This window comes from Arvicanthis niloticus, chromosome 11 (genome assembly GCF_011762505.2).
Source record: "Arvicanthis niloticus isolate mArvNil1 chromosome 11, mArvNil1.pat.X, whole genome shotgun sequence".
NCBI classification, from domain to species: Eukaryota; Metazoa; Chordata; class Mammalia; order Rodentia; family Muridae; genus Arvicanthis; species Arvicanthis niloticus.
In genome coordinates this window covers 26,419,173-26,436,930 of record NC_047668.1, presented here as the reverse complement: position 1 = coordinate 26,436,930, position 17,758 = coordinate 26,419,173, and the positions used below count along the sequence as shown (strand labels likewise).

At 40.0% G+C, this 17,758-nt stretch overlaps 1 protein-coding gene across 4 annotated transcripts in view; it reads left to right on the top strand.

The window, feature by feature from the left end:
- Positions 1-17,758, top strand: part of Dock4 (dedicator of cytokinesis 4) — a 400,837-nt gene that overhangs the window by 221,112 nt on the left and 161,967 nt on the right. For all 4 annotated transcript variants that reach the window (XM_076941952.1, XM_076941953.1, XM_034514331.2 and 1 more), the window contains exons 9-12: positions 2,385-2,466; positions 2,989-3,049; positions 6,124-6,256; positions 9,731-9,819. In XM_076941952.1, the coding sequence (XP_076798067.1) occupies positions 2,385-2,466; positions 2,989-3,049; positions 6,124-6,256; positions 9,731-9,819 (365 nt within the window). The remainder of the gene's footprint in view (positions 1-2,384; positions 2,467-2,988; positions 3,050-6,123; positions 6,257-9,730; positions 9,820-17,758) is intronic.

Genomic DNA, 17,758 nt, shown 5'->3' with positions numbered 1-17,758 from the left:
AATGTGATATTTTCTCGTGTTTCAGGGAAGATAAAGAGGAACTTCATAGGAAAGGCCATTCGCATTCTGGCATGTGACACACTATCCACCACACAGACTAGGGGAGGGCACTTGTACTGCTTGCATTGTGTGCTAAAGTATTATAATTAGTAATTGCACATCAAGGATAGATCAGTGAGAAACCAAGTGACATCATCATGTAAACCTTAAGATTGCTTAAACCTTAGCAGTTTTGACTAAATAAAATCAAATTCTTAAATCTGAGGAGCCTTGTCTTTGTTTTCAGTAGAATTTATGTCCCTAGTCATATTTTCCTTGAGAAAAACAAACTAACTTGTCAGGGAACAAATTTCAACTAAGAACTCATTTGCAGCCTGCTAAACAAACCAAAATTAATGCTTCCTTCTTTCCTGGTGGCACGGGGAAGGCATGGTGTAAGTTAGTTTAAAACCTCTGGGTCCTGTTTAACATTAGTGCCACGTGAATATACCAGACACACAGATGACTGTGCCTTCTTCTTGGAGAATTTTCAAGACAGGCTTCATTATGTAGCCCAGGCTGTCCTCAAACTCATGGCAGTCTTCTGGCCTCAGCCTCACAAGTGTTCAACACCATACCTGTCTATTTCTCCACATACTAAGGGACTCTTTGCTCAATATTTGTGTAGAACCAAACAATAATTTAACTATAGTATTCCAGTGAGGGGTGAAGATTTTCCACAAACATAAAGGTAGAGTATCTTCCTCACTTATGTTTTGATCTTGGACAAAACTTTAATTTTACTCTGCTTGTAAGCTAAATAGGTAGTATAACAGTGCATACTTCTTGAGGGCAGGATGAGTGTTAAATGAGTCAGGCCAAATAAAGGTCTTAGCAGAATACAGGTAAATGACGATTTCTCAAAGTATTGACCAGTAATGTGACTATTTGAGCTGTAATTCCCTTGTTGCGAGATAAGTCTGCATGTACTTCCTTTCATCATATCTCAAGTTTGAAATAATAATGAATTTGCTTTCACCATGAAGAAAGTGTATCGTCTTTTTGAAAGGAAACTATCATAACTGAGCATTGGAGAAGACTGAGTTCAAGATGCAGGCTTAGTCACATTTGTTCTTCCCAGCATGCATTTCAAACTCATTTGGGAATTGTAGTTTCAGTTGAAACGTTGCAGCAATTTCTCTTCGTCCCATTCACACTGTATCAGCCCCGTTCTCTGTGGAAGAAGCTGGGCTAAGAGGAATGGAAATGACCTGGTAGAAATGTGTGCTGGTTGCCCTCTCATATGAGAGGTCAAGAATAGACATAATACGAGAAAACGATGAGGTTAGCCAGGCAGCTGAACCTTTTGAATGTATCCATCTCGATCTATATCACAAAAGAGAAGGGTTGTAGGGTCTTCATAATTTGAAACCCAGACTCTCTTCCATAGAGATCTGTTTGTGGTCCTCATTTGCCCCATTGTGGTATTTGAATAGTAGAACTGTTACTTAAGGGAAGGATATAGTGGTGCATATCATGTGCAGACGTGGTAGGGTCTGAGCCTTTGCTGATGTCAAGCACCACGTCTCCCTGATTCTCTCCTAGGCTAACCCTGCAGTAGCCAAGACCACATCATGTGATCATTTCATATTCAATGGATATTGGTTTTGTGTTCTCTGCCTGCGGCAGCCAGTTATTTGATTCTTCCACCAGATATTGAAATCCAGTGAGATTAAAGCTAGAAATAGTGGATGCATTGGTATTTCTTGGGTAGGCAAGACAATTATTGTAATTTTTGAACGTAAATAAGTGTTCTATAAATTACCTTGACTCTGGATGGTATCCACAATCATTTATGGCCTTAAATTACTAGCTGATTGAGAGTGAATCCTTTGTGTTTGCTATAAACCTGAGTTATACTGTATTATCAAATACAGGCTCAGTGAAGAGTTTGAGATCTTCTGTTTATCTGTAGACCCAAATAAATTCAAGTTTCATCAATTGAAATTTTTGCTGTGTTTTGAAGAATAAACACAGAAGACCAAGAACTAAAAAGACACCCCCCCCTTTTTTTTTTGGTCCTTATGTTAAGCAATATGATTTGAATCATTAAAACATCTTAGGTGTAATCACAGGAAGGATTGGGCTTTGCTATCTCAAGTCATTTGTTGGTTTCTACTGTTTGGAATAATAGCAGTGATGGTACTGCCAGGGAGCCAGCCTGTTGCTGTAAAGGGTTTTTGCATCTGCATTTATGCCGATACCGCTTTGCCCCTTCTGTCAGAAAGGAAGCACATACTTGTTGTATTCAGTGCTCTCCAGTGCTGACCTTTCAGATGATGAACAATTAGTAAAGGCTAACTATGAAATAATTTTCTAAGTGTTCAACTGTCTTTCTCTTACAGTGAGAGATTTTTCTTGAGGCTGAATAGAAATGGGCTTCCCAAAGCTCCGGATAAGCCCGAAAGACACTGTTCTCTCTTTGTGGTAAGTGGGGTCCTGTGTTTATTGCTTAGAAGAATTGAGGTATTGATAAAGAAACTCATGACTCTGCGTAAGTGACACAGATAACTCACAGATTGCAATGGTGGTTGGGATTCTGATTCTGATTAACAGCAATCACAGTTGCCTTGCTTCCTTTCCTGTGGTTTTTATTCTGGTTAACACACCTTTTAGAATACTGGTGGCCCTAAGATACTGGGATACCTGGGCCTAGCATGGCACTGGCTATCTAACCCATGCTTCTTAAGTGTTTAAAATGGGTGAGTAGGAGATTTGATCAGCAATGGTCTTTAAGCCTAAGTGTTTCTTTTATACAGACTAATCAGCAGCAGTGTCTTATTTAGACCTGGGTTTGAACATAATCCTTGTGCCCCAAGCATTCCATTGCTATGTGTAATCCATGTCTATGTGTATCTTCGTCCTTGTTTGTGGGAGAATGGAGAGAGCTCTTGAGCTTTGCTGCACAGCATAGGAACTCTAAAATAACCAGGCTTTGTTTCCTGGTAGGACTTGGGGAGCAGTGAACTCAGGAAGGACATCTATATTACCGTGCACATTATCCGAATTGGTAAGTTCAGACTTGTGAACGTTGGGAGTGATACCCAAGGGATCTCTGTGTGGAATCAGATTTGAATCCAAGAAGCTAAGAGGTTTAGAATTATTCTCTGGCCCCCTTGATCTCACCCTCAAGTAGAATTTTCATCTTTTCCAATATAAATGGTTAAATACTATGTTGTGCTTTATTGATCCAAACATGTATTTTTCTTTCAATCCCAGTCTCTTATACCATAAAATCAGCTTTTAGGAGCAAAGTTTCTCTCATTTTTAGATCATATACATCTAAAACTCACTGTGTAGCCCAAACTGGCCTCCAGCTCCTGATCTCCCTGCTTCAACTCTTAGGTATTGTGACTGCTGATGTACACCGAGGCCTGTGTCCGTGCGCATCTTTAACTTTTCATTAAACGGATGGGCATGTGAGAAAGTAATTAGAAAGACTCATTTAAAATAACAGAAAGGGTGATATGCTGCTATCTACTTAAAATAAATAAAATAAAACAAAGGTTTGTTTTATATTTTGTTTTTTTCTTAGTTTTTTTTTTTTTTACATTTTAATTTACAGCCAGTTGTTAATTCATAATGTGTTTTAGATAGTATATTTGTGTAAATATTGGTCAAGTCTATATATAATCTTCTAACTCATTGAGGGAGGAAGCAAAGCTTTCTAGATCTTATCTATCAGTTTGCTCTGGTAAGATAATAATCATCATAGCATGTGCCCTTGGGATTCGTGGTCTTCAACACAAAATCATTGCCGATGATGACACCTATGTTGGTATTGTAAGATCCTGGGGCATCCTTTCAAATACAGAGTATTTTGTTAATAATTGTCCTTTTTTTTTTTTAAATCTCTCAAGATTTTCATGACTATACCTTATTAAAATAAATACTGAAGTAGGAATTACCTACCTATTCCTACACCCTATTGGTCAAACAAATCCTTCTAAAACAATAGTTATTTGTTCCATAGTTAGAAACTAATGAGAATTGAAACTAAAGTAAAACACTTGAGAAAGGTTAAGACTTATCTGGCAGTGTTCTTGATGCAGGGAAATTAAAGAGATTATTATCTGTCAAGGACAGATGCTTCTTGCTTTTTATAGAATGTCCCTTGTACCTGCTTTACTGGGAAAAGGGCATAGTGACCCTCACTGGCTGCCAAAAGCAAAAGCAACTCCTTGGTTCTGGGACTTTATAAGCAAGTCTTTGATTTGGAAAGAGGAGGAAGGAAGCAAAGGGAGAAGTTCTTTTCTGAACTGCTGCTCATCCTGCTACTCGGCTCCACCACCCTCTGTGCTTCCCTTTTGGGGTTTAGCTAGTTGGTCGCTATTTTATTTTCCTTCCTACATAGAGGAATTTCCTAGAAACCAACCAGAACTGAATTCTTATCATTAGCCTTACAGTTGGGAGCAGCAAGACAAGCATCCAATCCTTCTGGTATTGATTGCATCAAAGCTTTAGTCTCTGAAATTCTGTTTGCCCACCTAGCCCAGAAAGAGAATCTCAAACTGTGGGTTCATAGACAAGAAGGGGAGGGCAACTGGAATCTGAGAATCACAAAGCTCTGCTCAGGGTCTTCTCCAGTAAAAGCAGGGCTTCTCAGTCCCCTCCCCCACAGCACTTGCCTCATTCTCTATAGTGCATGTACGAGAGGAAGATGGATAGTAAGTAAAGACCTACTGATGAACACCCAATCAGATATTGCCATCTTCCCCTCCTATTTAACATTAGACTAGGCAAGTGCTAGATGTACGTTCATACACTGTAGATTGCTGCTCACATGGAAAATAGAATATGGATCTCTTGGGGCTCCACATTCAAATTTACTGATTTCCTTCTACCTTCCTTCATAGTATTTCAGCTCCAGCATGCTCTCTGCTTACCTACAAAAAGAAAAATTGATAGTTAAATTCCAACGTGCCAGCCAGCTGCTGGTGGCACATGCCTTTATTCCCACCTCACCAGAGGCAGAGACAGGTGTATCCTCGTGTTTGAGGCAAGCCTGTTCTACACAGTGAGTTCCCAGAAAACCAGGTTTAAGTAAACACAGATACCTGCCTCAGAGAGAGAGAGAGAAAGAGAGAGAGAGAGAGAGAGAGAGAGAGAGAGAGAGAGAGAGAGGAGAACGAGAATGAGAACGAACACACAGCACTGTTGCCATGGCATATATTAAAATATTCAACAAGAGTACTGGAGAGATAATTCAGTGGTTAAGAGCACTTAACTTCCAGAGGACCCGAGTAGCTCACAACTGTTTATAACTCCAGTTTCAAGACATCCAGTGCCTTGTTCTGGTCTCTGGGAGCACTACAACCTTGTAATACACAGGTAGATATGCCAGGAAAACACACACACACACACACACACACACACACACACACACACACACACACACACACACACAATCTTTAAAAGAAAGAAAAGAAAAGAAAACACATCCTTGAAATTTTTAAGAGAACTAAAAGTTTTTAACTGTTAGAACTACCCTAGAACTATCAGAGCTGGTCTGAGTTGTGAGCACCTATGTCCCAAGGCAGGGATGAATGCATTTGATCATTTCTACTTGTTATATTCAGTCTCCAACTGATTCCTTCCGGATGTGAACCTTGTGTTTAGATTTTGAGACAGGATCTTGCTAGGTGGTGTAACCTTGGAAGCTTGTCTAAGCACTCCAAATACTGGGGCTACAGTCATGTCCTAAGACATCCAACCAAAGTTGAAATTTTTTAAATGTTTTTTTTTGAATAGGTAATTATTAAGGTAAAAACTAAATGGGCACCATGACTGTTCTTAATGTTTTGCACCTCCTTGGATGCTTTCATGATGCATCAGAATAAGAAGATGCTCCCCATAAGTGAGCTCTGCTTCACTCTTCATGTTGGTGCCTGCTTCTCATGTTCTGTTCATGCTCAGAGTTTAAGGCACTCACTCAGGGTTGGATAGTTAGATGATTAGACGAGAAGAGAAGTCTTCCTTCCCAGCCCTTATTTCGTCACCTATGGCCTTTCTTGTACCTGTGTCTGCATCTAAGAAGCATCTGCTCACATCTTCATGGGTCATGTTTTCTTATTACATGGACAGGTCGAATGGGAGCAGGAGAGAAAAAGAATGCCTGCAGTGTTCAATACAGGCGACCGTTTGGCTGTGCAGTTCTTAGCATTGCAGACCTTCTCACGGGCGAGACAAAGGATGACCTGGTCCTGAAAGTATACATGTAAGAAACATGCCTGAGGTGGGATGGCCATCATGGCAGGGTGCCTGAGAATCCTGCCTGGGTGGATGGGCTTTAGATGGATAACTGAGCAACAGGAGAAAACATGGGCTTGAGTCATTTGTCAAAACCCTTATAAACCCTCAGTCAGAGGAACTATGAATCAGCATATATATGAATGCAGTTTATTGATTTAGGAAGATCGTCTGCATAGAGAGATATCTCCGCCAGTTTATAAACACCATAGCAGCACGTCCTTACTTTTACACAATTAGTTTGTTCTTAGAAGGCAAAACTCTATTATTTTTAAAACTAAGAGGGGGAAGCACAGGTGATTACTGAGTCAATTGACCAGAACTGCTTTAATGACATATATGAGTAAGCTGGCTTATACAGCAGAGTTTATTATTTTCCAGTTAGTTCTGAAAGACTGAAGTCTGAGGTCACAGTATGGACAAAGACTGTGGGGAGATCTGTTCTATGCCTGTCTCCTGGCATACATACCCATTGATACATTCATTGCATTGACCTTTTCCTTCATCTTCACGTACCCCTCTTTCTGGTACACATCGATCTTAGTGTCTATTTCTCTCTTTGTCAGGACACAATCATATCGTATTGAAGCTTACCCCAGTGACCCCATTATAACTTGATTCTCTCTTGAAGACCCTCTTTTGAAATAAGGTCACATTCCAAGATCGTGGGGCTTAAGATTTTAATGTTGTATTGGGGTTGGGCACAGTTAAACTCCGTCTTGTCCAAGTTCTAAGGTAAATGGTTTCTAAGATGATGATGTGAACATGTGTCTACATCAGCCCACCCTGACACATCGGTCCACAGGCTTGGTAGGGAAGATCTGATGGGCACTGCCATGGTCCACTAGAGCATTCACTTTTGGGTTCATTGACTACATTGTGGGCCAGTGCCGTGAGCAAACTTGAGTTGCTACTTATAGCATATAGCAGTATGTTTTTCTTGTTTCTGTGGGTTGTTTTGTTTTTGTTTTTGTGGAGATAGTAACTGGCCCTTTGCCAATATTTGGTCATAAAATTGCTTTGTGACCACAGCTGCAGGGGTTCATGGATTGTTCTACTTTCTACCCAGTGTGTGCCTCTGTACCACATTCAGTAATTAGTTGACAAACAGATTAGGTTGTCTGTAGCCTCTGGTTGGGGACCAGAGATGTTTTTATCCATTCTCAGAAGGTTAAACCTATGACCTTCTTTTTAGGCTTGAAAACATCTTAAAACTAGTGGGTAATAGAACTTGTTATGCTTTTTTATCATGGCAGCCCTCATTATAAATGGTTTTGATGAAAGCCACTGTCATATTTTTCCTAAATACTACTTACAGCCCTAAACTATGACTTAGTTAAGATCACAGGGACTATTAGCCCTCTGTCCTTGGATTGTATACTGTGTGCAAAGGATCCAGAACGTCACATGTGCTATGTCACTTCTTCACAGCAGATGCATGAAGCAGATGGTTTTTGGGCCAGTTTGCACAGGAGACTGAGCGTTAACTAATTTACCTGTGTCACCCAGGTACTAAGGAAAGGGGTCAAAATATGTCTGACTCTGGAACCTGAGCTCTGAGCTCATCTGCTTCTATTGTTGTGGATGTTATTTTGTGCCACTGTCTAGTAGTGCAAGCATGATGGAACATGGCATTACTAAAGAAAGCCAACATCCTTCGAAAACATAGTCTTATCATTTCTTAGCATAGTCTTTCCAGGTATGGTGACAGTTTTGTATTTATCTCACTATTGGAAAGACTAAGGGCCTGACAGTGATAGGAGCCACCCTTGATTATGCAACCAGCTTTGAAAAAGTCCATTTTAAAGGTAAATTGTGCTGCTCTTTGTAGGTTTTTTATTGTCTGCTGTATCTTAAAAAGAAAATTGTTATTGGTTATTCTTTCTACTGTCGACTCAGCAAATTGTGAGACAGTTCCAAGAGAAAAATACAAATCAATGAAAGCCATCTCTGACAGTAGTAGTAAGGCTTTTTAAATGATAGTTGGAATTTATTTGGAAGACCTGAAGAAATTCTAATTCTTCTAGTGACTGAATCCTTACCTCCATCTAGGACAAAGAAAATAAAAAGAAAAAGTTAACAAATACCATGTCTGATGCTGGATATTTCAGTTACCTGCTCAGGAGCATTGATTTTACTTGGAGGTTGTTTTAGGTCAAAACATGAATTCTAGAGTCTTTCAGCAAGCAAACCAGTTGTCTTCCTTTCTTCCTCGCTGGGCAGAGAGAAGGAAATTGAAATGTACTAATTGGAATTTGACCTCTCGTAACTAGACAGGAGGAATGGTTTTTCATGTAGATTTTACTGTCTTCTGAGAGCCAAAGCTTAGTTTGGTATCCCACCATTAGCTGTCCTGACAACAACCCCCATCATATTTATCCTTGAAGGCCCATGATGATATGTACATAGGTAAGCTAATACTGTTCTCTGCTATCAATTAGAGAAGTTATAGCAGTAAAACAGACCAGCAGACACAAATGTCTATGAGCTTAGGAGTTGCTCCTAATGTTACTAGTCAGTGAGACACCTATCCACTATCCATCCATCCCCCTATTCTTCCATCCATCTATGCAACTGATAGTTTTTAGGCTTTACTATGCTCCAAGTATTCTGTGGTACTCAGATAAACATCCTATATGCATTCCTTAAGAACCCTGATAGTTCAGCTGGTAACCACACCATGCAAAGGTACCATGAGTTAGTAAATAACAAGAACTAAAAGCAAAGGCTAGAGCTATATAGCATTGGGTGATAAAACACTTGTCTAGGATGTACACGGCCCTAGTTCCAATCCCTAGCACTCCCCCCAAAAATCAAACAAACAAACAAAAAGCAAAGAGGTAGAGGCAGGTCAGAGGAGAAAAGCAATAGAGTAATACCATTTCTCTGAGACTTGGAAAATTGCCTACTGATAAATCTTGGCAGGCTTTCACTATATAAGCTGTGTTAGCATCAACTTAAGTTTGCTTACTTGGTTACATTTTGACTTTAGCCAGACCTAGTCATGTTACAGAGGGTAGAAACTTTCTATGAAGAATCTTTATTTATTGAGCATTTACTATATGCTCATGCCCATTTACTATAAGCCCATGTTTATTCAGTATATAATATGTTAATTATTTAAGTTTAACAGATGAGGAAAGCAAAGCGCAAAGAGAGGGATCAACTTGCCACCCCAACATAACTCATTTAATAGTATAAGTTTGAATCTTGTGTATTGCATTCTTTGTCTTCAACACCTTCCACTTGGTGACTTAAGGTAGGTTGGTAGCCACTGCCAAGTTGAGCATTCTTGCCTGTGCTAAGTAAGCCTCATGGGCAGGCACTGGGGACTCCTAGGAGAACAGCATATTCTCATGGTTATAGCCGAGAGAGGTGTGCTGTCACACCTGGGGCTTGAACTTGTGTGTTAGAGCCTAACCGAGTGGTTGTGTTTTCATAGGTGTAATACAGAGAGTGAGTGGTACCAGATCCACGAGAACATCATCAAAAAGCTGAATGCGCGCTATAACTTGACTGGCTCCAATGCAGGTGGGTGTATTCAGCTGGCTGGCTTTCCCCACATGTTTCACATCTGACCCTCCATTCATCTGTGTTAGAAATGGTCACACCACTGGGCTTTTTGTTTGTTTTTTTGTTCTTGTTCTTTGATGTGTAAAAACACCCAGTAAGCATTTTTTTTTTTAGCATTTCCTTAAATGATGATAGGTTTGCAAATATAATTCTCTTTATAAAAAAATTCTTTCCACTCATTTGAAACAGCAGAGGATCTGGATTTGTTCTCTGTTACCATATCTTGAGGCCTTCAGGTTTTTACTATAAGCCAAAAACTAAACTATAAACATGGTCGGGTTTTCCAGTAGTAAGTGGAAACTAGACATTAAAGTGCAATAAAAACATGCGTCATTCTATGGCAGTGGACAATAATATAATTGTATACTGGGTAACCAACATACAGTTCACATAAGGAAGTGGACTGTGGAGGAGAGTGATGCTGACTGTGGATGTATTCATAGAGAAGATGTATGTGTGCTTATTCAGAGACTACAATAACCAAATACCTCCATAAATTATATGAGCAGCAATGTGTTATAGAATATATCATATCTTATAGTTGTTCCCTTTGAAGCCGCTGTCTGTAGCCGCCTGCGGTCACAAGTCAAGTGGGTTCACCTGAAAGGGGGGCTGGGAATGAAAGAGGACGGAGGGCGAGAAGAGATGAGGCCAAGACAAAGTTCTCTGATCAAGGCCTGAAATTTAATAATTTGCTTTCACATATAAAGGGGAAGCCCCACCCTCCAGAGTCTCTTCTCGGTTCAGCCCAGGGGCTTGGCCAGGAGATATTAGTCCGAAGTTGTCAAGGCTAGCTCAGCAGGCAGTCTATTCAGCTCAACTCCTGTGGCAGACTGCAGGTCTCCAATGCAGGCAGCTTCCCAAGTCCTTTGTTATTCGGATCTCTAGTGGTAAACAGCATGTTCTGGTCTGCTCAACCTAGATAGGTTGGCAGTGTGGGGGAAGGGCACAGCTGTCCACTAAACATTACATTTTCCTCACAAGTATCCTGGGTCCATTTTTTTTTTTAAATCATAGATCCTTATTTAATTCCTTGAAAAGGTTAGGGTTTTTGTTTATTTGTTTTTTATAATAATACTGTTGTCTTACTGATATATTGAGTCTTTGAAAAACAACCCAACCTCTCCTACACTTTGTTTCTTCCCACTTTTCTCTGCAGATTTGTTAGCTAACATCTCTTTCTGATTACTCTTAATGGAATCATTGTTGTCCTGGTGACTACATCTGTTAATTCCATAAGGAGGGGCTGCACACTGGGGCAGTGCTCCACATACTGTATTTCCTTTATCAACATTACTGACTGCATCACTTCATCTTCCTGGATCCCTAAGTGAAACTCTACCAGAAAATGAGACACAAACCACCTGAGTGCTGGTCTTCCCTTTTCTATTGAGAACCATTGCACTGTAAACAAAGAGACAAATAAACAAACCGACAACAACATAAATACAAACCACAGTTGCTACTACCTGTGTGGAGAATGAGAGCCTCCATTGTAACACGGTACCTCATAGAAAAAGGTCCTATCCCTGTGGTGAGGGCCATCTCACTTTGTTGTCTAGTGGGACATTTGAATTTCTTGGCCACTCAGCAGCTGCTGGTTGTACCTGGTTTCTGCTATAAAGCTTTGCTGACTCTCCTGTCCTTAGGACACCCACCCTCCCATGCATCTCCTTCAAGTCCCAGTCCCATTCAGCTCTTACAACAGCCAACATCTGTTTGATGTGGACTCCTCTGATCACTACCTGGTCCTTTCTAGCCCTTTCAAACTGAGGCCTGCCAGCCCCAAGCCTCAGGACTGCACAGTACTTCCACTGAGTAAACGCTCAGAAGGATCCTTTTAAAACAAAGACCTTCAAACTTTCCAGCAAAGAACTTCCCTTCCATCTTGGTGAGTGTTCACTACTGTTACCTTGATCTATGTTGCCTCCTTGAGGAGAAGGAATTACAAGCCCCACTAGAAATGTTTGGTCCACTCAACTTCATTACTGAATAGGAAGCACTTGAGTGACTTACATGAGGCCACAACAGAATAACTGGGAGGAGTCCTGATAAGGACCCGATACTGATGATGTCACAGAAGCCAGAAATCTCAGACCAGACCAATGACTCATTGCACTGACATTAGCACGTAAAGATGTATGGACAGAGGGATATATAGTATGACACACTGTGACACACTATAGCGTCTGCAAAGAGATGTTTTCTATGCTTTGTTTTTTATGTTGTTGTTGGTGGTGGTGGTGGTGTTGGTGATGATGATGGTGGGGTGTGTGTGTGTGTGTGTGTGTGTTTATTTATTTTGTGTGGCAGGTTGCAAGGGCAATGAGTAAATATGAGGGGCCAGTGAGATGAGCTGGGCTGGTGGATGATGATGATAATGATGATATAAACAGATTACTAGAAAGTGTTGAGTCAGGAAGAGAAATAGAGTTTGTTCTATAAAAGACTGCTCTTTTCCCTGTTTTCACTCCCTTCTATTCCTTGACCATTAGTTCTGGGGGTGTGGAGGGGGGAAGAGAGGAAGAAAAAAAAATAACTTTAAACTTGCTCTTGAGACAATTCTACCAACAGAAAGTAGGCCTTTCTGCTCCATGGATACGCTTCTCATTCCTGGTGCTGTCATCTTGTCTGTGTGATAGGAAAATGGGTTCATCTAGGTAACTGGCATTTTTCTTCTAGCCTAAGACTTCCTTGAAAGGAAGACGAGCCACTTTATCTGTTGCATTTAGAAACTAGGAGAAAATAATGAGTGATCCATTTAAACGTTTATTGGTTTAAAAAATTAAGTTAATATAACTATACTTAAATTAAGTAATTTGAAATTTTAATAGTTGTGTTAGATTTTAAATGTATTAATTTAAGGACAAATATTTGAAAATATTTGAAATTCTGAAAATATTCATTAAAAATAAGCCAGATTTGAGTTTGCTGAACAGAAATGATCATTATAAATGTCACTTCTGGGAGATGACATTGAAGTCCAGGAATGCGGAATTAGACCGAGCCTGTGTTATGTACTTAGGCAAATTTGTTGGTAAGACTTAAGTCTATAAAAGTCACTGGCAGGGCTGGTGAGGTAGCTCGGTGAGGAAAGAACTTGCTGCCAAGCTTGATGATCTCAGTTGGATTCTCAAAGCTCACATGGTAGAAGGAAACAAGCAACTCCTTCAAGTTGTCCTGTAACCTCCGTATTCGGACACATCTCTGTGCACATGCACATGTGTGCATGCACACACACACGCACGCACACATACAAATGTAAACTCCACATTCAGACACATCTCTGTGCACTTGCACATGCGTGTATGCACACACACACACACTTGCACACATACACACACTCACACACATACACACATGCACACATACAAATGTAAACCTCCACATTCGGACACAACTCTGTGCACTTGCACATGTGTATACACACACACACACACACGTACCAATGTAAAACTCACTGAGCATACTTCAGTATATAGTAACAGAACGTTTTGTAACAGTATATAGTAACAGAAAACAGTGTTTCCTATCATTTGTGTATTCATGTATAGCTTGCTCACTTGGCTTATAAAAAAGATATCCTCTTTGTTAATCAGATATATTTCTTGAATCTCTGTTTTTTGCCTTTGAGAGATGAGCATGCGCAATTCTACCCTCCAACTACACTTTAACCCCATGAGATCTCATGGGAATCGTTACATAAGGAGCCTACCCTTTCAGGGAGAGCAGTACAGCTCTATGCGAGCTGTAATAGCATTCCTTAGGTGCTGTTGCAAATGTAGTGTTAGATTGCATTTTTCTGTTGGCAGTCGTGTCTCTGCACACCAGTGTACTCATTTGATTCACCACCATGCAAGTAATGTAGTACCCTAGGACTTTTATCGGTGCCTCTGGCTGGTGAATGCTGAGTTTATAAATTGCTTTCTCAGAGCACTAAGATTCAAGTAGTACTTTATGGCACCACCTATTGGCTAAAATGATAGGGTGTTACTTTTTTGTTTATTTTTGGAACTTCCTAATTATTAAACCATCCTGTCTGTTTAATCCTTTTGAACTTTGTTTCACAGTCAATTAATTCAGTTCAATTACAAAGCAGTGAGTCATGCAAAGACTGGCTCATTTCCCATTGGATGACATTTTATTACATTCACTTTATCTGTATTCCCCAAAAGCAAGTATGTAGACATGTGCACACAATCACATGATTCAACAGTACTGGGTGGCTGAAATTCTTAATATTGGCCTCTTCGCTCCTGACTTGCATGCATGTTTGTACATATGTATGTCTATGCATACACACACATATAGATATACACAGTGTATCACACTTGCATATTTGTATTGCTTTTTTGTTAACTACTTGAGAACAAACTGCTGACTCTGTTTTTCTGCCTCTAACTATGATATTCAGTGTATAATATCAAAATCAGGAACTCAGCATTGGTACAATAATATTTCTGATATATAGAACCTATTAAATGTTTGACAGTGTTCCCAATGTCCTCTGTAATACAAGAAAACCCAGGCTTTGTCACATGTGGTGGCCATATCCCTTCCGGTTCCCTTTTCTTTTCATTCTAAATATAATACTCAAGAGGCTGGAGAGATGGGTCAGTGGTTAAGAGCACTCACTGCTGTCCCAGGTTCACTTCCTGGTACACTCATGGCAGCTCACCAACCCTGTACATCCAATTCCAAAGGATCTAGTGCCCTCTTCTGGCCTCAGTGGGCACCAGGCATGTATGTGGTACATATACATACATGTAGGCAAAAGATCACTCCATACACATTAAATTTTTTTAAATATAAAATTAAATTGTACCCTAATCAAATAAATTTATTTTAAATAATATGTGCAGTATTGATAAAAAAATCCTCTGACCTCAAATTATAATCTAATGGAAGTAGTGACTAGAGTTTAACATTATTTTTTTATCATTTTTTAAATTATTAAATCATAATTTTTACTTTTTAACACAGAGGTTATAAACACAAAAATACAGGATATGGGGAAGGGGATAACACAGGAGCATAGGTGTTCAAGGGGAGTACAGATATCTTTCAGAACAGGGTATCAGCTGGGTGAAGGTTCAGGGGTCAGGTCACTATGACTCTGCCTATGATTCACTTGTCCTTATCTAATTTGGTACTATCCGCCAAGGCTGCCTATTTACAGGGTCTATGACTACTCAGGCTGGTAGATTTCCACAAAAGTTGCCTGTTTACAATAGCTTATAGACATCTGTTTCAGTGTTTTTCCATAGAGACCCAAGACTTCATGTTAGCAGGCATGTAAGTAAGGCCTGTTGCTGATTTTAGCCTTATGGCTGGTTTTTAGGCCTTCAGTGTATAAGCTGCCCCTGACATCTCCTCCCTTCTCCAAGTATAGAAGGGCTATGGCGATTCTAATCTTGCCAAGACGTGTATAGAGGCCTGACCTCTAGTAATTAAAGGGGACCTTGTAATGGCTCCTGTCCTCCTGTCATTGTCCAGTGATGCATGAGGGCCATACCCATCCCAATGTCTTTTTCCTGGAGAGGGGATACTTTTGACATCAACCCCTATGCAGTCAGGCTTGTCCCTCAGGGAACCCAGAAACATATTTTTAACTTTTATTTATATTCCCTTGCAGTGCTCAACCTCACAGCCTAAGCAATAATTCAAATCACCAGTCAGAGGGGGTTCTGGGTGGCCCCTCTCTGCTTGGTCTAGGGGCGGAAGTCCCCTCTTTTAGGATGGGTGGAGATGGGATTTGGGAACACCCTGGATAGAGTAACAACCTCATCTTGAGAGAGTTTAACATTATTATGTATAGTAGTTATATTCTCTAACTTTCGTATGATCACTAGGATTTGCTATTTGTAAGGTACACAAAATGTTGAAGAGCTAAGTAGTCCTGTGTGCTACCGCAGTATAGGAAACGTAACTGTTCTTCACCCATCCTAACTTCTGTGTGCTACCGCAGTATAGGAAACGTAACTGTTCTTCACCCATCCTAACTTCTTGACGATCCTTTGGTAACTAAGGAAAGATTAACAAAAGAAAATCTTTCAGACTTGTTTTGTGTGTTCAGACATGGAAACCTGCATGCGAAGTCCAGAGGAAGTAGACACGCCTTGGTGTTTTCACAGCAGGTTAGTGAAGAATGGATAGTCATAGAAAACCACGGCAGAGTTCCCAATCTCATGGCAATGAACTCTGGTAGGGGGGTGGGGTGGCAGTTACAAAATCACTTTTATCAAGTTCTGCTTGGAAGGACTTCCCTTTCAAAGACATGTATGCTCTCCTCAGTCATGAAGAAACATAATTTTGACCCATTTCATGGAAGAAAACCTGGAAAGATTAGAATGACCTTCTTGTACATCATGTCTTTCAAAATAGTCCACTAAAATTTCTTCTTTTGGGGTAGCATATTCTGAGCACCATCAGTATGCAACACACACACACGAAATAGCTCTGAGCCAGTAGATTCTTTGGTACTTGCTGTTATGAAAACATAAAGTAGGTAATGAAATTTATTAGAACGGATACATACATAAAACCACTAAACTAAAAGATATAACCCAAAACTTTGACATAAACCTCTGTGTGTGTGTGTGTGTGTGTGTGTGTGTGTGTGTGTGTGATGAAAATGTTGCTATCCTGAATCAGAATCAAGAACAGAATTTTAAAATGGAAATTAACAGTCAAAAGAAAACATTGAAGTATTCTGTTGTTGTCATCCTCTGGTTAGCCTGGATTCATCTCCAACTCTCATCTTTAGCTAGTATATTTACTTTGGATAAGACTATGAAAGTAAATAATTTTGGACGCCTCTATTGTTTCTTCATTTGACAAGCATTGATTGATGTGTTGGTCCTGTCCTGTTTTCTCTATACTTTTTAGCTGTTGGCTAAGCACTTCCTTGGAATAAAAACGTGAAAGCATTTCCCCAATTGAAACTAGGACATCTTTGAGCCAGCAGTTACAATCAGCAGACCCAGCCTGTGCTTCTTAGTCCTTCTGTATGTTAGAGCCCAGCGGGTAGGGCCAACCCCTTTCCAGATCCCAGGAAACATGATGCTGATTAATGTTAGTATCAACTTTACTGGATTTAGAACCAACCAAAAGGCAAGCTGCTTAGGAATTGTCTTAATCTGATTACTTGACTCATCAAGACCTGCCCTAAATGTGAATGGTGCCTCCTGTTCAGCAGCACAAATAAAAGAATTTGGAAGGGAGCTTTGCTTTTGCTTACTTTTGTTCACTCTTACTGGGACATTCATCTACCATGTTGTTGCTCTAACATATCAGAACTGCTATGTTCTTCAGTTCTGCCCGTATTTGCGTAGTGTCAATGTTACTGACATAAATTTGTGGCTGTCCAAAATGATAATACTTAAAGGATACCTAACATCTTATAACCCGGGTTGTTGGTAATATTTCAGTAGATTGATTTCCTTGTGACTTCCCAGAGCAAATACCTCACAGGATCTAATACAGATTTTATGGTTTGGTAGTTGGACATACCCCTGAAAATTCTCTCTTGCTCTGAGCAAGTTCCAAGGGATCCATCATCTTCTTCTAGCCTCTGAGAGTACTGTACCCAGTATAATGGCAACAGGATGGATTCTGTGGGATATTGAGAGGAAGGTGCTCTCATTGACTGGCATTAGTACTTATATGAAATAGGCCTCCAAAGATCTTGCTTACCCTCCACCATGTGCCAATATAGTTGATCTGGAATTAAGATCTTCATTTGAACTCAATCACATTATAAAATTTACACACACTTCAAAATATTTCTAATAGAACAAGGGTCTCAGAGAGACAGAGGTCAAGAGCCATCATGTTTCTTTCCTTTGGGGGATTTGCACATGGTCATAGTAGAACTAGAGCAGGCAGGATCTTTTCC